The following is a 23115-nucleotide window of genomic DNA, read 5'->3' as shown; positions in this document are numbered from 1 at the left end:
ACAAATATATACTAGTTCAGTGATAATGAACGCCATATTAATTTCCAAATGAACTTTTCACTTTGAAAATTTTGAAAAAAATACGAATCCCTTAAAACCCCCCCCCCCCCCCCCCCCCCCAAAAAAAAAACCCCAACTTTTTGAATCCCTCCTTGGAAAATTCACCCCCAAACTCAATCCAAGCCTTTGTAGTATGGAACCTTGTAGTACAATTCTAAAGAGATCCATTCACTTAAACACAAGTTAGTCTGGAAACTAAAAAAATGCTTGTTTTGGCCCTTTTTTGGCCCCTTATTCCTGCATGTTTGGGGCAATTACTCCCAAATTCAATCCCAAACTTCCCTTTCTGATATTGAACCTTGTGGTACAATGTCAGGGAGATCCGTACACTGACACACAAGTTATTGTCCAGAATCTACAAAAATGCATGTTTTCGGCCTCTTTTTGACCCCTTTTTGGCCCTCCATTCCAAAACTATTGGCACCATAACCCCAAAAATAAATCCAAACCTTCTACTGTGGTATTCAACATTGTGTTACAATTTCAGAGTAATCTAAATACTTATACACAAGTTATTATCCTGAAACTAGAAAAATGCTTCTATTGGGCCCCTAATTCCTAATCGGTTGGGACCACCATCAAAAAAAATCAATTCCAACCTTCCTTTTGTGGTATTTAACCTTCTTATAAAATTTCATAGAGATCCATTTACTTTAACCAAAGTTATTGTCCGGAAACCAAATGTGTCTTCAGACAATGACGCAGACGTCGCTGATGACACAGACGACAACAACAACATCATAACATTTTACGATCCCAAAATTTTTTTTGTGGTCGTATAAAAACTTAAATAATAGTAGGAGAGGGTTTGAGTCAACAGACTGATAAGCAATAAAACAACAAACAAAAGTCATTTAAAATCTATCTAAAAGGACTCACAGCTACTGAAAGCTTGCTCAAAGCCATAAACAATAAATAAATGAATTACATTCTCCCAGACTAAAGTATTAAGCAAGACACAGCCAACCGATTTAATGTAAAGTTGTAACAGATAGTCTGAGATAAGCACGACATTCTGCAATGCCAAAATACAAGTACATAATATGGAAAGGATGTGAGGTACCGGTAAAATAGTTATAAATGCATGGCATTGCATAATTAGTTATGTGTGAGGTATATCTTGCAGCAAAATAAGTATAATTATAGTTTTTCTGATATTAGACAAAGTCTTAAGGTTAACTAGACGCGAGTATGGTCTCGAGGAAACGATGATAGTCCTTCAGAAGGGGACGATAAATGGCTGACCCGTGTTAAGAGAGAGAGCAATATCTCTTGCACATTAAAGACAACCTTGTAGATTTCGAAAAAGAGCAGGCTAATGCCGCTACAAGGCAGCACTCGCACCTGCAAAGTGGAAAGGGATTAATATAAGTTGCAAAACTTGTTTCCCAATCCACTATAAATAAATATTTTTAAACTAAACTAGATGCCTATATGTACCTCATAAGAGTTCAGAAAATCATCAATATCAAAAACATTTCAAGTACAAATGCAATTTGTAATTTTTTCATCAACTGAAGTCACGATTTTTTTTTCAAATTGGCAATTATCAATAATGAAATACTATCATATAATCACTAAAATTGAAATATTTTAGTCTTCATTTTTTCTGAAGCAATAACTCGCACACAGAAGCTAGCTTTACAGCTTTTACATTAATGCTAGCAAGACAATTCTTTGTTTGGCTTGCTTTGTTTGTATCAATGTTTGCTCAAGCATGGCAATTAAGATAGGCGGGGCTTCAGCTTGTATACATCATACTTGAATTTTATTGGACGTTACGTTTGAGGTTAAGGACACTTAATTTTAAAACATCACATGACAAATATTTCACATGTTTCCTCACCTGTAAAAATACAATAATTGGTCAATGAAAGAAAAATATAAACTGTTTTCTTGAATGATGATGAGAAACTAGACTTCCACAGTTTTGCGCCAAGTCAAAAAAAAAAAGTTATATATTTTTATGACATTGACCTTATATTGTTTTTCTTATAACATATCAATCTATTAGTTCAGTTATTTCCGTATCTGCCCTTCCATTATGTAACTAAAAAAAAATTCCAATAAATGGGTAACAATTGTATCGGAAAGAGAAAATCGAGTCCACCTTTTTTATGTTAGGGTGTGTTTGAGATGAATATTTTGTCTTGAAAACGTACAAAGAAAGAGTATTTGATACATCATCTTGCTTCAGATTCTATCATTTTTATATAGCAAAGCTACAGGTTGACTTTATAATATAAAAAATCACAGTACTAAAAGATGAGATATAGGGGTCAAGAGAAATACCTATCCAATGAATCACAAAATCAGAGTAGGTATGTTCGAATAGCTATTTTACTAAAAGTACTTGACGACAGTCTTTAAGTTGGATGATGAAAATGAAAAAAAAATAATATTGGCTTCCATTTCTACAATTGTGAAAATGAACTGCCGTAATGAGGAGATAATTTTGACGAAGTAGAATCCTGCCTGAGAATATTGTCATGTGATGTTTTAAAATTCAGTGTCCTTAACCTTAAACGTAACATCCACTAAAATTTAAGTATGATGTATACAAGCTGAAACCCCGCCTATCTTAGTTGCCATGCTTGAGCAAACATTGATACAAACAAAGCAAGCAAGCCAAACAAAGATATGTCTTGCTAGCATTAATGTAAAAGCTGTAAAGGTATATTTCGCACTTTGTATAGCCTATAGGAGAAATTTAAGATTCGAAAGTATTTATGATTTTCATAATATGACAAGGAAACAACAATATAAGAAAACATTTGTTTATTCATTGTTATGATCTTTATATCACAGGTAATAAGGCTGATGTACAAAAGTTAGCAAGGTGTACATAAGTAGGTACGTGTAGTTGCTTTGTACATTGTATTTCCTTCAAAGTCACTTTGAGTTGGTGAATTTGTTCAAACTTCTCTGCATAAACATATATAGTTTAATATATATCTACTTCTCAACCATTTGTCCCTGAAAAAAACAAGAATTTGCATAAAAAAGTTTAATTTTTATCACAATATCATTACTGAAGTACAGGAGACAAATGATACAGTCACATGTCTTAAGGTTAACTAGACGTCTATATGTACCTCATAATAGTTTAAAAAATCATCAATATCAAAACATGTTAAGAACAAATGTAATTTGTCATGTTTCACCAACTGAATTCACATTTTTTTTTTTAAATTGCAATTATCCTACTATCATATACATGTGTACTGCAAATTCAGAAATTATTGCAATGTTTTTATTATTGCGAAAAATGCGACAGGGTTATCATTGCAATAATTAAAATTTGCATTTTGACATTTTTTTATATGAATCAAACAGGATTTTTCTAAATATCGCAAAAATTAAATCGCATTTTTGTCTAAAATGAAAAAAATCGCAATTATAAATGCACACAATAATTTATGAATTTACAGTAATCACTAAAAGTGAACTATTTTAGCCTTCATTTTTTCAGATGCAAGTTTTTTAAAAATATAAACAAATCATGTACTCTTTTGCAATAAAGATGGACATTCTTTTTTAATTACTAATACACTTGACAACGCATTAGTCAAGGGCTATTCCAGGAAATTTGATATGAAGTTTTTATATGGACTTTATACAAACCACATGACTAATATTTTCCTCACAATTCACAGTGTACCAGCTAGGATTTCAAAACGGCAGGGTGCCAATCCTGAATAAGGGCATTTAACGTGTGATATGATAATATGAAAAGGGCATGTATTAATAAAGAAATTAATCAAACGTTGTGATTATTCTTTGCATCACTGGTTATATATATACAAGAACAACATCATTAGCCCATATAAACTCTATCTTTCTACTATTTTATGCTGAAAAACTTGTAAAGCACCTTGTCACACAAGTTTTCAAAGCATTGCTTGGCATAGTTAAGCCTTATATGCAGTATATTTTAAAAGGTGTCCTGCTTCATTCTGTTTCTATGGTCACACTTTACAAGTTTTACCTATCTACTCTGCTGTGCTTAATGGCAATACAAACCAGCGGTGCTCAGTAAATGCACTATGTTAGGATATAGTGAACAGTGAAAATTTTTGCATTAAAAATAAAGAATACAGAAAAAAATGACCAAGGCACCCTACCAACCCTGCTACTAAGACTCTCTTTCACTTTTCCCATAGCTCAAAAGACATACAATCGATCTTCAAAAAGGCAGGGCACCCTGGAAACTGTAAAAAGGGCACAAGGCGGCCCTCAGGACAGGGCGGGCAGACCGCCCTGTGAAAACGACCTAGCTGGAACACTGATTCATTTCATTGAATTTGCTTAATTTCACAATCATACAAAAATAATTTGATGTTGCCTTCAAAGATATTAAAATTATTCTTTTTAGGATGCCTATCTGGTTAAATAATTCCATGCAAACAAGGTCCTTAACATCGGAAATAAACTGATCTCTAGGTTCTTATCAGCTACACAATTTCTCAGAAACAAGGGGACATAATTCCATAATTTAAAGAAAATTGCGCTAGATGTCATCAGCTATTTCGGTTAGAAATTTTGTCTCATTTACATTTACCTTGCAATTATTTTAATTTCTAAATGTTCCCATCATTGGTATGGTCTTTAGGTAAAAAAGAATAAGTTTGAAATTAACATAAAATAATACCTTTTTCCATAAGTGTGTACTGAGAACAATCACCAAATTCAACATAAATAATTGGATATTCTACAACAGTGATTCCTTCTAGGTTATCCAATATGGACTTGTCTTTGTCTAACATGTAGTATCTACAAAAATTATGATAAAATTAGTAAAATAGTTTTCATCTCAATACTCGCAAACTGAAGTGCATAATTTTTGGAAATTAATCATTTTAGTAAGTTTTAGATTTCTTTTCAGTCCTTAAAACAAAGAGGGGTTCTTTCTATTAAATTGGTTAAGGTGTAGCTGCGGAACCGTAGCTCTTAGGTCCTTATGTTATTTTTTGACTATTTGCGGACCGCAAATAGTCACCGCAAATAGTCAAAAAATAACATAAGGACCTAAGAGCTACGGTTCCGCAGCTAGTTAAGGTGGTACCCAACACCTTGACTATAATTAATTTGGCTTGTTTTATTTTCATAAAATTTTGACAAAATATTTACTTTGATCCTTTTGACAACAAGAATGTGTCCAAAGTACACGGATGCCCCACTCACATTATCATTTTCCATGTTCAATGGACCCTGAAATTGGGTAAAAAATCTAATTTGGCCTTAAAAGTAAATTGATCAACCAAAAGGGAACATGTGTACATAGTTTCAAGTTGATTGGACTTGAACTTCATTGAAAACTACCTTGACCAAAAACTTTAACCTGAAACTCACACTTTTAATTTCTATGTTCAGTGGACCATGAAATTGGGGTAAAAACTCTAATTTGGCATTTAAATTAGAAAAATCATATCATAGGGAACATGTGTACTATGTTTCAATTGAATTGGACTTCAACTTCATCAAAAACTACCTTGACCAAAAACTTTAACCTGAATAGGGACGAACGAACGAACAGACGGACGAATGAACGGACCCACAGACCAGAAAACATAATGCCCCTCTACTATCGTAGGTGGGGCATAAAAATTCAACACAATACTCAAAATTGAAGTGCATAATTTTTGGAAATTAATCTTTTTAACACTTGTGAACTTCAAATTTTAGATCATTTATAGTTCCTTAAAAAGCAATTCTTTCTATTTAATGGGTTAAATCATAATAATTTGGTTAAAATATATGCACTACTTTAGACAATTTTATATTTATGCAAAATTAATGAGCAGATATGCAAATCAACAAATAGAAATATTGAACAAAAGTTCTGAATAATTTCAAGTTTACAGTAATTGTGCCCAGTTGAGAAGGTACCAAACACTTTGACTAAAATTAATTTAACTCGTTTAATTTTCATAAAATTCATGCAAAATATTTACTTTGACCCTTTGACAAAAATATAAAAATTTCAATTAAATTTAACCACATGCTTTTTTGAAAAATATCATAGGATATATAGCAGTTTGACAAACATTAATTTTGATTATCGAGAAGCTTAATATTTTCTCAACAACAGAACATGATTCAAATGTTCATGTGATTTTTACAGAGTTATTTCCCTGTAGTGTTATGTACCACCTTAGCTTAACATTACTGTTTTTTAATTTTCTAAGTTGGTAAGTAGTTATTTTTCATGACAGTTCAATAACCTGAGATCATTTGCTGGATGGCCTTCCACTTTCATATATAGGTTACATTCGTCAATTCCTTTCTTTGTGTATTCTTTCAACTTCTGTCGATAAACTGGGTCAGACTCTGTTGGATCAATATATTTCCTTAACAAAAATTTAAATATGGACTTTTCTGTAACTCTATAAAAAAAAAAAACATGATGTCATAAATAAATTGTTATATTAATGTATTCGTTAGAAGAGGATTCATTAATTCAGACATATTTTTTAATAATTTTGTCCAGATTTTGTTGAGACTACCATATCCTTAATTAGTTATTATCATGATTTCTAAGTAGATATAGGAAGATGTGGTGTGAGTGCCAATGAGACAACTCTCCATCCAAATAACAATTTATAAAAGTTAACCATTATAGGTCAATGTACGGCCTTCAACACGGAGCCTTTGCTCACACCGAACAACAAGCTATAAGGGCCCCAAAATTACTAGTGTAAAACCATTCAAATGGGAAAATCAACGGTCTAGTCTATATAAAAAACAACTTTCAAAATTTCCAAAGTTCAGGAGATATCATCTCATACCAAAACTATGATTGATATCAGGTCTTTGGACAAATGTTGGAAAGGTTATCAAAGTAATGGGCAAAAATGTTCCTTTGTTTTTAATGACTGATAATTTCACTTCTCAGCACAGTTGAGTGCTATGAAAAATTATCGCTAGAAACGTAAGGCCGCACATGCTCATTGTCAATGAAATTAACAAACACATAGGTAAAATAGCGATAAACCAAAGTTCTTGAAAGAAAAATACCCCTGGTGGTCCTTGAGGGAAATATGCTTGTATTCACTATTATTTCTTAAGCAAAATACTGAAATTGTGCCACTCCTTTGCAAATTTTGGTGGTCAAAACCTTAGGACCACCACTTTTTGAGAACTCTGGATAAACAGATTATCATTCCTCCTCAACTTGATTGCTTTTCTCACTTTCTCCATACCTGCTCAAGCGATAAAATAAAGCTCCTTGAGATGATCAACGATAATCTATAATTATCTAGCATTCCCTACATGTGTTTTTTGTCATTTATCTGATGGCACTATTTACAAATACATATTCTCTAATTTTTATGCTATTTTCTCGTTTCCTGACCAGTGTGAGAAAAATATTTCTCCTCACTAGTGAAAAATCTGTTCTCTACAAATGATTGGTTGAAATTTACATTTACATGATGTCACATCAAAAGTACACAACTTTACTCAAATCTTTGAAAAGGAAAGATAAAAATCATAAAAGAAACAGATTCCACCACTGCAACTCGTGTAGATGAATTTCTGTTAGTGGAAACAAATATAAGTCGACACAATGTTTTCTTCTCATCTTAAGAATTTTAGGAAACTGTAGAGAAATTCTGTAATCAGTGTATTTAGTCTATATTTTACCTTGTGTCAGTATAACAACCATCAGACTTGGGAAATATCCATTTAATCTGCCATAAAATAGTTTGAGATCTATAAAAAAAAAGTTAAAGGTAATGAAAATATCTTCAATTATTTATGTATCAATGTACATGACGTGTCAGACTAACTTTGTAAATTATTTATGTATCAATGTACATGATGTGTCAGACTAACTTTGTCAATTATTTATGTATCTATGTACATGATGTGTCAGACTAACTTTGTCAATTATTTATGTATCTATGTACATGATGTGTCAGACTAACTTTGTCAATTATTTATGTATCTATGTACACATGATGTGTCAGACTAACTTTGCCAATTATTTATGTATCAATGTACATGATGTGTCAGACTAACTTTGTCAATTATTTATGTATCTATGTACATGATGTGTCAGACTAACTTTGTCAATTATTTATGTATCAATGTACATGATGTGTCAGACTAACTTTGTCAATTATTTATGTATCTATGTACATGATGTGTCAGACTAACTTTGTCAATTATTTATGTATCTATGTACACATGATGTGTCAGACTAACTTTGCCAATTATTTATGTATCTATGTACACATGATGTGTCAGACTAACTTTGCCAATTATTTATGTATCTATGTACATGATGTGTCAGACTAACTTTGTCAATTATTTATGTATCAATGTACATGATGTGTCAGACTAACTTTGTCAATTATTTATGTATCAATGTACATGATGTGTCAGACTAACTTTGTCAATTATTTATGTATCAATGTACACATGATGTGTCAGACTAACTTTGTCAATTATTTATGTATCAATGTACACATGATGTGTCAGACTAACTTTGCCAATTATTTATGTATCAATGTACATGATGTGTCAGACTAACTTTGCCAATTATTTATGTATCAATGTACATGATGTGTCAGACTAACTTTGCCAATTATTTATGTATCAATGTACATGATGTGTCAGACTAACTTTGCCAATTATTTATGTATCAATGTACACATGATGTGTCAGACTAACTTTGCCAATTATTTATGTATCAATGTACACGATGTGTCAGACTAACTTTGTCAATTATTTATGTATCTATGTACATGATGTGTCAGACTAACTTTGTCAATTATTTATGTATCAATGTACATGATGTGTCAGACTAACTTTGTCAATTATTTATGTATCAATGTACATGATGTGTCAGACTAACTTTGTCAATTATTTATGTATCAATGTACATGATGTGTCAGACTAACTTTGCCAATTATTTATGTATCAATGTACATGATGTGTCAGACTAACTTTGTCAATTATTTATGTATCAATGTACATGATGTGTCAGACTAACTTTGTCAATTATTTATGTATCAATGTACACATGATGTGTCAGACTAACTTTGCCAATTATTTATGTATCAATGTACATGATGTGTCAGACTAACTTTGCCAATTATTTATGTATCAATGTACATGATGTGTCAGACTAACTTTGCCAATTATTTATGTATCAATGTACATGATGTGTCAGACTAACTTTGCCAATTATTTATGTATCAATGTACACATGATGTGTCAGACTAACTTTGCCAATTATTTATGTATCAATGTACATGATGTGTCAGACTTACTTTGTCAATTATTTTTTGAAGTATCATTTAAGGAGCATCTGAATTTTTGAATATAATATGCATAAGATGTACTATTCAAATATTCATTATAAATAGTTTTGAATGATTTTTTGAATTTTGAGTACAACTTTAGAAAATGAAAAACAGTTCAAGTCTTGTATAGTTTATCAAAGAAATTTAATAAGAATTTCTTATCACACTTAAGCTTGCTTCAATAATAAATTCACCAAACCTGAAATTATACGTTGTTGCATTATTTTTTCTTTTATCCATTGGATATGGCATAATCTGTAGATCTATTTTTCTTCTCTTTGCTTGTTTGTGAAGTTCTCTTAGCTGTAAAAACAACAAAATCAAATTTATCAACCATGTGATACAATGTGTGTGTCTGCAAGATCAAAAACTAAATTAGCATATATATATATTCATGTCATGTAGAAGAATAGGTGCAAGATTGGTAGAAATAGTTCAAAATACTAAAATATTCTTATAAAAATGTATTGCTTCTTAATAGCACTATTAAAAATTGTAAACAAATTATAAGCATGTCAATTGAAAAAGAAAACAACATTACAGTAAGTAAAATTAGCAGAGGCAGATCCAGCCTTTAAAAAAAGGGGGGGGGGGTAGTGTCCCAACCAGAGATACAGGAGGTTCTAACCCCCAGAATCCTTCCCCTGGATCCAACACTGATAAGTGTTGTAATTTGTGTTACAAAATTATTCAAAAGTTTTCCCATCTGAATTTTTGAATATAATATGCATAAGATGTACTATTCAAATATTCATTATAAATAGTTTTTGAATGATTGAATTTTTCTTTTACAACAAAGTAGTATTAACTTTTAATATTCATTCAATTAGGTTCCTGATGTAACATTGGTGAAAAGGTGTATATAATTTTGTAATATTACTGAAACTAAAATCATATTTACACAACTTATGTCAGATTTTCTTAAAAGCATCTGCTTTTGTCCTTTTTTTTTCTTCAAAGTTCTAAATAGTCCATATAATACTTTACTTACAAAATTTGGTTTTTCTCGCTTCCTCTTTAACTCATCTCTTGTTGTGTTGTCTTTTTTCCTACCAGCATCTTCTAAAAATCTGTAATCTGCTCATCAAATACATGTATATCATTTTAGTCAAGTTTTAGATTTTAATTTGGCTTCAAACAATATATGTGAGAAATTTTAATTTCATGAAATAAGGATGAAGTACCTATGTTAAAAATAAATATCATGTCCATTATTTTAAACACCAAACAGAAGAAGTGCATTCATGCATTCCTTCCTAAATTAAAGTTTAACATCACCACAGAATGTCATGCCAATTCAGAGACTAAAGACTTTTCATATTGCAAGTGAATTATCTCCCCTACATGATGTCAGACCTCACTATCATTTTCCTTCAGGTAAATGTTCATATAGTGTAACTATACAAATCCTTGATATAGTGTATTACCTTTGTGCAAAGTTTCTTTAAAAAATCATATACCGTTATTCTGATATGGTTACTCTGTCAGTTGACCGCCTTTTCTAGGACTTGATGAGGATGTGAGACAACCCAAGCAAGACACCCCAAAAAATCTCAAATGTCATAGCAATCTCAGGCTAGAAGTCACCAAACTATTTAGGCTTTACCCATAACAGATTCATGGATAGAAAGAAAGACAAATGAGATAATTCAGATGTGAACCTATTCTTTGTTTGCAGAGGGTTTGCTTACCATTTCAGAGAAAATAATTTATAAACTATTCATATGCTTTACTGTTGAATATTCTACCTGACATTCTACTCTTGTAATATATGCAATATGTCAACTATGTTTGGTGTATGGAAATATTTTATGATGTACATGTCAGTCTTACAGGTTTTATTTTACCTTTCTTGTTTAATCATCAATGATTTTGCTAGTCTTTCTGCTCAACAGAATCTACAATACAAAATAATAGCACTTCAGCACTTACCATTCAGGAGATTTCGATCATCAAATTGTTTAATCTCCACAAAAGCTGTCTTGTCCCTTAGTCCACTACAGTCATTGGCACTTTTATGTTGTTTAACACATTTTAATGAACAACTTGCCACCAAGCACTTTGGACACTTATACTTTGCAACACACTCAGAGCATACCTCACACTTTCTGCAAAAAATATAAAATATATGTGACTTGCAATATTCAAGACGACAAAACATTCAATACATACTTTCCCAAAAAATATGTATATCGAGTTGTTATAAATGAATTGATTTTTTTTTTAAATGTAGGAGCACAAACTATAGGATAAAGGCATCAAATTTTGCATTTCATTTTACGTCTTTTTTTGTTGTTCTCTTTTAATTAATGTTTTAGGGCATTTCATTCAAGGATAATATTTTGTTTTCCTGGTATTGGTTATAGTGAAAAGTTACTGTTCATCATTACTTGACATATTTATTTTTGTAATGCAGGTGCCCACCAAAATCCTTCTGTTATTACAGTGACTTGACTGTTAGTGTTGCTATTCAGCAATTGCAACTCATTCAATATTTTGACCAAATTGCAATTGGTTTTATTAAACCAAATTGTTCAACTGGTCAAGATATTGAACAAATTGTTCAGCCAAAATGTGAAAGTGCAAGGTGATTAAATAAAACATACTTACAATCCTAAAAGTATTCTATATTCATAAGAATCAGATATCATTTTAAATTAAACATCATATGTTCAGTAAAATATGTGTGAAATAACAATATGCTCTTGATAAGTTTCCATGGGAAGATAACCTAAAATATTATTCTTTTGAATAAAGACTTTATGAAAATAAAAAATGATTATCTCCCCATGGACACTTCCTACGAACATATTGCAATTTTACATATTTTACTGAATATGAAATGTCTTAATTCACATAATGTCTGATTCTTATGAATATAGAATACTCTTAGAAAGAAAAACTATATGAAAGCTTAGTTTGGACATTTTTATAGCAATTCAAAATAATAACAGTTCCTTCAGCATGGAAACGACTATAATATACCTATACAAACTGATAAACTGAACTTGTCACATCATTATTAAAGTGGAGTTAAAGTCTTGTAGGATTGTAAGTATGTTTTATTTTATCACCTTGCACTTTCACTACTTGACTCTGGTTTTCTACAGCAGTTAGTTCAAATTTCTGACCAGTTGAACAATTTGATTTTATAAAACAAATTGCAATTTGGTCAGAATTTTGAATAAGTTGCAATTGGTGGATAGCAACACTTACAGTCAAGTCACTGTAAACCATTATTTTTTATATATAAAAATAGTTGCTTTAATTCTGTTTTAAGCAAGAATTTCAAATTCTAGTTCTTAGCAGATCGAAATGCATTTTTAAAATCTTGTCCTGCTGATCAATACAGCTAATTACAGTTCCTCTACCATAGGTTTTAACATAAATGAATGAAATTGTCAATAAAGGGAAATAAATCTTGATAGAAATCGACCGACAATTTCTGTCATTTTACTTATTCACAGATTTTGTCTAGCTGTCAGATCCTTTTTGTTAGTTTTTATCTATTATACATTCTATGGGGCCTCAGTTGCTGAGTGGTCTAAGTAGTTACTACTGTAATCACTAGTCAGTCAACACTGAGGTTGTGAGTTCGAATCAGCTCGTGCGAGCGCACTTGACTCAAATCTTAATTGACTAGGATTGTCAGTTTTCCTATCAAAGGTCGTTGTTTTTTGGGGCACTCCGGCTTCCTCCACCAATAAAAACTGGCCGCCACAAAATAGCCTAAATGCAGTGCTTAAAAGTGGCGTTAAAACACCAAAAATCAGAAATCAAATCATACATTTTATAGCATTGAGAATAAAAACAGGGAATGTGTCAAAGAGACAGTAATCCAACCAAAGAGCAGAAAACAGTCCAAGGTCATCATATATAGGTCTTCCAACTCAGCGATTAAATCACTCACTTACATGATGGGGTTAAACATGTTTTGTGAGATCTCAACCTTTGGAGTGTGTGCATGCAAAACACATTTCTTGGTAGAGAGGTTTAAAAACAGCACAAACAACATTTTCCGAAAGAACAAAAAGTCAAAAAGTATATTGCAACAAAACACATTTGACTAGTAGGTCAAACACCAGATGTTCTAAAACCCTGCTGACTGCCATTGGCAATTGTCAAATAAAAGAATCACCAGATGTTACGATAAACTTGTGGAAAAGAAGGTCTACACAGACAAAAGGTGCAAAAATTAGTACACCGTATCTGGATTTTAAAGTAATGTCTCTTCAGTGATGTTAGGGTCCAAACACTATCTTGGGTAAGGGGAGGGTTGAGTACCTGCAATCACTTTAACCATGACACATTTGTATATGCCTGTCCAAAGTAAGGATCCTGTAATTCAGGTTGTTGTTTGATGCCGTACATCATACTTGTTTTTCATTTGTTTTTTATGCATCAATCAAGTTATTGGTTTACTTGTTTGAATATTTTACATCTTGTCATGTCAAGGCCTTTTATCACTTACTACTAGGGAACTGACATTGTTTATCATGTTAATAACCGGTTACACTATTCTTTTATTTGTATTTATGAAAGTTACTTCAACTGTTTAGTCTGTTTATGGTGATATCCATTTGACATGAGTCACATGAGTCTACTTTTGCATCCCATCATTGAGTTATTTTTCTATGGTAATTTTTGTACTCTTTGTTTTTCAATTTTTTTTATGTACTTTGTCTACAGGGGCGGATCCAGCCATTTTAAAAAGGGGGGGGGTTCAAAACCCAGGACAAAGGAGGGGTTTTAACTATATGTCCCCATTCAAATGAATTGATCGGTCAAAAAAAGGGGGGTTCCAACACCCCGGAACCCCCCCCCCCCCCCCCCTGATCCGCCAATGGTATATATATGCATTTTTGTGTTTCTTTGATACATATGATGTTACTCTGTACTTATACATCCCATCATTGTGTTATTGGGCCATGGTAAATTTTTGTATTCATGTCTTTCATTTTTGCTAGTGAGCTTTGTCTATATATATATCTGCCTTTTTGTGCTTCTTTGTAACACATTTGTTTGTTTTTATAGTATCAGATTAAGATTATGACACAATGTTGACTGCTGTACCCCTATTTACCTATTATATCTGTTTGTTTTGTTCACACAATGTTGTCATATAATGGAATTTGATGCAACTGTTATACAAGTTACAGGTTTAGCTAGCTATAAAAACAGGTTTCATCCACAATTTTTTAAACAAGAAAATGCCTGTATCAAGTAAGGAATATGACCATTGTTATCCATTCATTTAATGTGTTTGAACTTTTGATTTTGCCATTTGGTTAGGGACTTTCCGTTTTGAATTTTCCTCAGAGTTCAGTATTTTTGTGATTTGATTTTTATGCTTTATATATAGTATGTGTTTTTCTCATTGTTGAAAGTTGGTCACTAACTTTTACGTTTTCTGGTCTTTTGGTACTGATTTTCGATTGTTTGGTGTATTGTAAATTTAACTCTTTATCAAAATAAGGAATTATTTCCCATTATCTTTGCTAAAAAAGAACATTTATTTGTCTTTAGTGTTTTGTTTCAGTGTTTTTAAGATGATCTATAGCTTTAAGCTTGTATTTCGGTTTGAGCAAAACCACAAAATCAGATATACATGCATGGAAATACTAAACTTCCTAAATCCACAAAATTTGATATCAACGCAACAAAAATATATGAATCCACAGTAATTAACAATGTGATATACTTCATAATAAGCAAAGTCCATTGTATCAAGTTGGTATATATGTATTTGGAAACTATATCTTAAATAATTTCACATCCCATACTAATTCAAATACTTTATTAACAATCAACAATACACTTAATACAAGCATCAACTGCATTACACAGGACAAACAATAACATAAATTATTCTATCATGTCTATGGGTACAATTTGTTTAACAGATCACTATTTGTGCTTTTCTAACATGTCTAATGTCAGGATTTCTTTTTAAAGATCCCTTTTTGTGCCTTTTTAATTTCAGTATTTCTGTTTAAATGATTCCTTTTTGTGCATTTCCAGTTTCTGGATTTCCATTGAACAGACTCCCATTTGAGCTGTTGTAGTTTCAGGATTTCCATATTTGTTTTCCAAACTACATTGTTGTACTCTGTAATGTGCTTTTTGAATATACACTGTTAAATTTTTGAACATTGTTGAAGCAGAGCAAGTATGAACACCATGAAATTAGTGGAAAAAATGCTTTAACACTAAACACAAACATTCTAATAATGTCAGAGATTAAATAAACTACAGTTTACATAACATGTCAAGTCTTGTGGTGACTCTGCAACTGTGAATGATTCATTCTGTATCTAGGTATATTGAAGGTTTTAAATCTTTCTGTCAATTTACTAGACACAATGCAAGCGAGTATGACTAATAATAACTAAATTGTCTTGTAAGTGAATTATACTGTACTCCATTTAATAATCAGAACAAAAAATCATTTATCAATAACATTTTTAACCTAAAAATTATGTTGTTCTGAACAAAATAAACCAATTCAAAATTTAAATATCAAATAACTTTGATTTCTAGAGTTGTTTTCATTTTGGAAGGCCTTTTTTTTACCTCCACTTTCTGAGACATTTATTTGCAGCATTTTTTTGCAATATATATATCTTGAAATGACAACTTCTGTACTATATCAAAATATTTTGCATTGAACACTTGTAAATACATTTAAAACAAAGAATAAATATTTGATTCCTACAATGCATTATTGCCCCCACAATTGTTGTAGCCGAAAAATATAGGTAAAATAGGTCAAGGCTGAAAACTCGTAACGCAAAGTGAATTACATTACTTCTATCACCCCCACAATAAACATGTATAGCACTGTGAATACAATATAGCACTTAGAGTTTAGACAGAACACATGTTTAGAAAATACCTTCCATAAAGGCAATCTGATCTAACAATCAATGTTGGGTTCAAAATAGATCTGGTAGGAGAATTTAATTTTTCATAATTCATTATAAAATTGCACCATTCTTATTGTTAACCCGTACTGGTAGCAAATACTAGATGCAAGTATTTCTGGTACTATAAATAGTGAGATAACATGACTACAAAAATCTAATTGTAACAGAAATGAAATTAAATACAAATGTGAATTAATTATCCTGCCACCGAGATAAATATTAACAGGATTGACTAATAGTGATAAGTTTTTAAATCCAATAAACTGTAAATTACTTCCAGAATGTTTATAGTAATAATTAACATTCATGAATATTTCACTTTGGAATTTCTTGAAGAAAAATTGGTAGCCGAATGTTTTGTGGGTAAGCAAAAAAAAAAAAAAACACCTACTTTTATATCTTATCTGACATGCTTATCAAATAGCTGTTAAAAGTTTGAAAAAAAATATTAACATACATTTTCAATGTCAGGAAAAATTCAACAACTAAGTGTTAATAACATAATTATCTATTTCCCCCTCTTCCTCCACGTCCACCACCCCTCCCACCTCTGCCACCTCTTGCACTTCCACTACGTCCTTCTTGATCATAACCCCCTCCTCCTCCTCTGTGTCCTCCTCCACCTCCACCACCTTGATAGCCACCACCTCCACTACCTTGATAGCCACCACCTCCACTACCTTGATAGCCACCACCTCCACCACCTTGATAGCCACCACTTCCACCGCCTTGATAGCCACCACCTCCTCTTCCTCCTTGACCACCACCTCCTCCCTGATTCCACTGACCACCAAACTGTTGACTTTGATTATCTCCCCAACCACCTTGTACTTTACCTCCACGCCCACCTCCTCCTCGGTCACCACCACGTTCTCGATCACCACGTCCTCGATCACCACGCCCGCTATTGTAACCACTTTGAGGCCTTTGCTGTTGGGGTTGATCTACTCTTTTCACAAATGATGGCATTTCAGGAGGTGGAGGCTCTAGCTCCCATGCTCTTCCCCCTCTATCTGGTACCTTTGGAATACGAACTTTATTTATTGCACATCTTGTTTTATCTCTTGCTTCACCACTGCTTGTTTTCTCTAATCTAGTTAAATCATCCCTTGCCGCGAGTATTTGTGCAACACTTATAGCAGTTTTTCCCATTAGCAACTTTCTAATCGGCTGATAGACTGCTGCTATATCATTCTGCTTTTTCTTCGCATTATCACCCCACATGAATGATTGTATAGTAACGTCTAGTCTTTTAAGTAACATTTCACGTCTTGTCTGATATTCTAGTGCTAAGGAATTGTTTATCTTTAATATTTGCTCCCACTGCATATCAGAAAGGCGAGCCTTTAATAAAGGTTTACCCACCTGCATAGGATGTTTTGTTAATATTTCTTTTATCTTATTTTCAACCTTGCTAAATAACTGAAAAGATGTTACATTTACAGGTGGTTTAGGAAAGCTTAATCCCATCAACATAAATTTTAAATGCTTAGCAACATCACTTTCTTTCACATCTTCTGGTTTATTCTGATCTGCTGCTTTGAGAAGACCAGGTTTTTTAACAGCTAATACTCTGATTGTAGCAAGTTCAGAGGTTAAATAATCCAACAGCTGTAGTTTGTTTTCCTTAGAATTTACTCTTTCTGTAACTGGGCCTCCTTCATATAAATGATTGTAAGGACAAATCAATTCTCGGAGAAAGCCACTTAGCTCCATGACAAACTCTGCTGAGTCCTCTGAACTCGTTATTGGATTAACATGTTCTTCTAATCCAGTGAAGGATTTAATTTGATCAGTGAGCCAAGATACTAATTCAGTAAATTGTTGTTGACATGGCCCATTCTCTACAAAACTGTCAAAAACTCCATCATCTAGGGCTGGTCCACTATACCCTAAATCTTCAAGTGAATCTAAAATATCGTTTTCCATTGTATCAGCAATAGTAATTGAATGTGATGATATTTACTAGTGTCCTGATAAGTTGTCTATCTTTGATACTAGATGCAGTGTGCATTCATACACTGAAAATAAAATTATGCTCATGTTGATCATTAAATCATAATTGTATCTTACATTTTTTGTATATGCATTTAGCCATCTAACATTGTCTAATAACATCTCAAAGAAAAATAATGTGTTTTTTGGAGATATGTAACAGTTATTTTTTTTACTTGTATGTACCATGATAATCTTTCACCAAGTTCATAGAAGACTTTTTTCAATTTTAATTTATATTCCATTCTAATTTCGAATGTATTCTTGTTGCTTTCATATTTCATGTTTTAGTTCAGAAAGCAAGATAATATTATAAATCATGAAACATTTCAGATAGTTATGTTTGAACTTGAAGCTTAAATATTTGCTGAATCTTTTCTTATATGAACTGATTCTTGCCTATATATCTAGAAACAAGTGTATCAAATAATTTGAAAATTTTACTTTAAATTTTTGCATTTGGGATAGGCACTTCCATATTTGGTTTTTGAACTTCTCAGATTACATTCTAAATCATTTCACTTGTTTTAACTTACAAAAAAAATTAATTGTATGACAACAGTTTCAAGTTTATATATATTCTGAAACAACCTGACACACTTTCTGGTAAAACATTTTGTACCCTATCCATTCAAACTCAGACATCAATTAATTGAAGGAAAAAACTTACCTTTAACCTTTTTGTTTGTGTTTATCTGCAATTCTGTGTTGCTTCATTATCCATCAGGGCCATTTCCCAATGGTAGTTATAAATATAGACAAAATGCTGTACCCATCAGGGAACTTCAAAAGCTCTTCCAATATTGATCATGGTTAAATAGTTTGAAATATTTCCATTCTTCATTTTATAGGTTATAAGTAGTTTTTTTTTATAAATCCCAGTCTAATATGTAGGTTAATTTTGTTCAAACTTCTTGTTTCGCTGTTGTCATACAATTAAACTAGTGTAAGTTAAAATCATGTAAAATACTATTATAAAAGATGATAATAATGTTAAATATAACCCTTAAAGTCATCTGTGTCCTTCACATGGTAACATATTAGGACCACCATGACCAATCTTTGCACTAGACAAATCATGATGAAACATTCCCAGAAATATCTTAAAGAAATGATAAAATAAGATAAGATTCCATTTGTGGAGAGCAAATATTTTCTTTTATTTCAAAATGGTTTCCCAGAATTTCTGAAATACATTTTTGTATGTCAGTTCCAGATAGTATAAAATATCAAACTCTGTCAAATTTGGCAGACTCAAATTTCCTGGATAATATAAATCGGGTCCATCAAATGGTTTCTTTTGGTTATTTCTGGAAATATTTAATTGTGCATCAAAAAGCACTAAAAAGGTAAGACTTTCAAACTACGCAAACATTTTCTTGCTGGCAATGAAGATTTCATGCCAAAATTGGGTCTCAACAGTTCTCACCAAAATTCTCTCTCTTAAGTCCAGACGGAAAAAATTGTTTCAACGTTATGACGTCATAAGAAGGCGTAGCAGAATTTAAAAAAAAAAGCCTTTCAAGACATCAATTATTAATGTATTTGGACTAGGTGTCGTAATGGAAAATATAATTTACTATAATTCAGGCCCAGCAAAAGGTCTATGTTCATGTACTGTCTCTTGCCCCAAATAAATAAGTAGGTATGGTAGTTCCAATTCAAAATACATTTCAGGTTTATCATAACAAACAGACAAATATGGCTGTATTTACATGTCAAAAACTACTCTGAGTACAGACTTACCTGTCCAGTAAGAAAAGTTTTAATGCGTAGCATCCAATACATATATAAAAGTTAAATGCATTTTGTGTTGCAGAAAGATAAAATCTCTTTTTGATTTTGATGGGCATTTTTTTTCCTTCATGCATAAGGTATGAAAATAAACTAAGTTGTGGAACAACTTTGAGATGCTCCCTCAGGTAAAAACTGGTTTGTATTTTATTGAATGTTCTTAATTGACATGGACAATAGGTATCCTCACAACTATAGGTGAGTTAAAGAGTTTATCTAAGTGGACATGTAGTCATGACAGTGTAAAAGTAATTCAGGTGTTGTTTATTTTCACACCTTCTCCAGAAAGGAAAAATATTAAAATGCCCATCAAAAACCAAAAAAGATTTTATCTTTCTTAAACACAAAATGCATTAAACTTTTATATATCTAGTGGATGCTAGGCCTTAAAAATTTCCAAACAGCACAGGTAAGTCTGTACACAGAGTAGTTTTTGAGGTGAAAATACGGCCATATTTGTCCATTTATTATGATGTACCTTACGTTCATTCGGAGACATATAAAGTATCGTTTTCATCTATGATTTGTTTTGTTTGTTTCTGATAAAGTAAAATATTTTTTTTGCTGAGTAAGTGAGTTGCTTAGATACAAAATAAGGAAAATCATAATTTATTGAGAGAAAATAAACGAAAACCAGGAATACAATGCACTCATGATCTCTTTCATTGTAATTGGAAGAATGACATGTTCAAATTAAAAGCTAAATTGATCAAATTACCCCATTCTAGACATGCCACATGCACGTTTTCGCAGAAAATGAATCGAATATGCTAGAGATAGTCCAAACATAATATTATGAGTTTGCTAAAATATGGCAGTGTTCCTAACTTGGCCAAATTACCTCGTATCTGAAAAAAAAAAAAAAAAACTCCATGCAAGATTTGGGATTTTCGCTTGATTTTCGCGATATTTGCCCCGAAAAACTGAAATCGTATATAAAAGCCTAAACAGGATTCTACACGTACCACTACAGATACAGAATCAAACTTCTAATTACTGGCTCTTTCTTGTAGTCCTTAATTTAGTATTTCCTTTTGGTCTCACTAATTGTCAACAAGAAGCGACAAGAAGCAACAAGAAGAATAGATTTAGCGACAAGAAAACTTAAAAAATATTATTAAAATAATTTACATAAAAAGAATGCATTGACATTTTGATTTAATATTTTGTGATAAATAAAGTGATTTTCTTTTTTTTTTGTTATAATATTGATCACAATTTAAAAAGAAGTACGCACTCAAAATTCATTTTCAATTATTTGTGTGTTTTTGTGAAATATATATATATAGGCCACGCAGCGCAAAAGTTTAAACAGTATATAATCTTCAGGTAATGAAGGACTACTGGATTTTTAAATGGTTATAAAAAGAAACAATCTGGCGATATTTTTGTCTATAAAAAAGGTCGTTGTGGTGCAGTATTTCTAAAACATAAAAAATGGTTTTAGTTGAATTTTAAAATGGTTCTTAAAAGACACAATCTGGCGATTGTTTTGTCGATAAAAAAAGGTCGTTGTGGTGCTGTATTTCTAAAACATAAAAAATGGTGTTAGTTTAATTTTTAAATGGTTCTTAAAAGACACAATCTGGCGATTGTTTTGTCGATTAAAAAATGGTGTTAGTTTAATTTTTAAATGGTTCTTAAAAGACACAATCTGGCGATTGTTTTGTCGATAAAAAAAAAGGTCGTTGTGGTGCGGTATTTCTAGAACATAAAAAATGGTGTTAGTTTAATTTTTAAATGGTTCTTAAAAGACACAATCTGGCGATTGTTTTGTCGATAAAAAAGGTCGTTGTGGTGCGGTATTTCTAAAACATACAAAAATGGTGTTAGTTTAATTTTTAAATGGTTCTTAAAAGACACATTCTGGCGAAAGTATGTCGATAAAAAGGGACGTTGTGATGCGTTATTTCTAAAACATTAAAAATGGTTTTAGTAGGATTTTTAAATAGTTCTAAAAAGAAACAATCTTACGAAAGTGTTGTCGATAAAAAAAGGTCGTTGTGGTGCGTTATTTGAAATGGTTATAGTTGTATTTTTAGATGGTTCTCATATATAATAAAAACTGCCCGTATATAAAAAAAAAATGCCTGCATATTTTTTAATATATTTATATAAATATTTTTTTTTTAAAAGTTTTCTTGTCACTAAATAGTCTTCTAGTCGCTTCTTGTCGCTAAATTTATTCTTCTTGTCACTTTTTGACGCTTCTTGTCTCTAATTAGTGAGACCGTTTCTTTTCGGAATGTCTTTGGTGTTTTCTTTGAACACACTAACACAATTTCAAAAATGCCGGAAAAGTCAAGTTTTGATCTGGTATATTCAGTCGAAGCAGACGGAAATATACCAGTGTCAAAATATAGATCTGGTAAAACTGGCCTCACTATCTTCATAGCTGATGTTGGAGGTCCTCTTGTCAATGGATACTTTTGCCTTGGTAAGCTGGAAGGGTCTACTAAAATTATGCTTACACGTCTAACAATTACAGTTTGATACATAATTTATTGATTATACATTATGAGGAAGCTGATGATGAGAATGATATATGGGTAACACGAATGACCGAATAACACTTGAAATTTTAATATTAACACATTTTGGTGACTTTTATAAATTTGATTATCATATACTTAGACTAAATAACATGAATTTTACCGTATGATAATAGCATTAAATTAACGTATATTTCATATTTTTTCCAATTAGTGCTAAGCGGGCTGATATGAAAAGTTTATCACATGCTTCGATTGTTATCACATGCCTTTCCGTAACGTTATCACATGGCATTCCGGTGATACTCGGCAAATTCCGGAAAATACACCTCAATACTACGTTTTCAGTGAAAAACATTACAAAGTAGTGTACAAAACAATTATTTGGATACTGGAAAATATATTGTGTAAAATAATATAAAAAAAAAAAAAAAAAAAAAAAAAAAAAAAAAAAAATTATTTAATAAATGCATTTTTTAAAAGTTTCAAACATAATTTAGAAAGTTATTTTAAAAAAGGTTGACTTTTCCAAACAAT

At 31.6% G+C, this 23115-nt stretch overlaps 2 protein-coding genes across 3 annotated transcripts in view; one reads left to right on the top strand and one right to left on the bottom strand.

Moving 5' to 3' along the window:
- Positions 1–2823: 2823 nt before the first annotated feature.
- LOC139511777 (protein FAM98A-like) lies at positions 2824–20918 on the bottom strand. Of its 2 annotated transcripts, XM_071298834.1 has the most exons (8): positions 20805–20918; positions 11304–11479; positions 10363–10448; positions 9571–9674; positions 7705–7773; positions 6285–6446; positions 4712–4833; positions 2824–3036 (listed from the first exon to the last, which is right to left on the bottom strand). In XM_071298834.1, the coding sequence occupies exons 1-8, from the start codon at positions 20873–20875 to the stop codon at positions 3023–3025; spliced, it is 804 nt and encodes a 267-aa protein (XP_071154935.1). In that variant the 5' UTR covers positions 20876–20918; the 3' UTR covers positions 2824–3022. The 2 variants fall into 2 exon arrangements, with proteins under 2 accessions (XP_071154935.1, XP_071154934.1); XM_071298833.1 differs by lacking the exons at positions 2824–3036; positions 4712–4833; positions 6285–6446; ... (2 more) ...; positions 10363–10448; positions 11304–11479 and adding an exon at positions 15154–18318 and having other exon boundaries at positions 20805–20897.
- A 1386-nt stretch (positions 20919–22304) lies between these two features.
- LOC139511776 (uncharacterized protein C05D11.1-like) overlaps positions 22305–23115 on the top strand; it is a 36891-nt gene continuing 36080 nt past the window's right edge. Inside the window, exon 1 of the mRNA XM_071298832.1 lies at positions 22305–22523. Coding sequence (XP_071154933.1) covers positions 22376–22523 — 148 coding nt within the window. The 5' untranslated portion in view covers positions 22305–22375. The remainder of the gene's footprint in view (positions 22524–23115) is intronic.

This window comes from Mytilus edulis, chromosome 2 (assembly GCF_963676685.1).
Source record: "Mytilus edulis chromosome 2, xbMytEdul2.2, whole genome shotgun sequence".
In the NCBI taxonomy this organism is placed as follows: Eukaryota; Metazoa; Mollusca; class Bivalvia; order Mytilida; family Mytilidae; genus Mytilus; species Mytilus edulis.
Note: the sequence above shows the minus strand (reverse complement) of the source record. Positions and strands in the feature narration are given on the sequence as shown.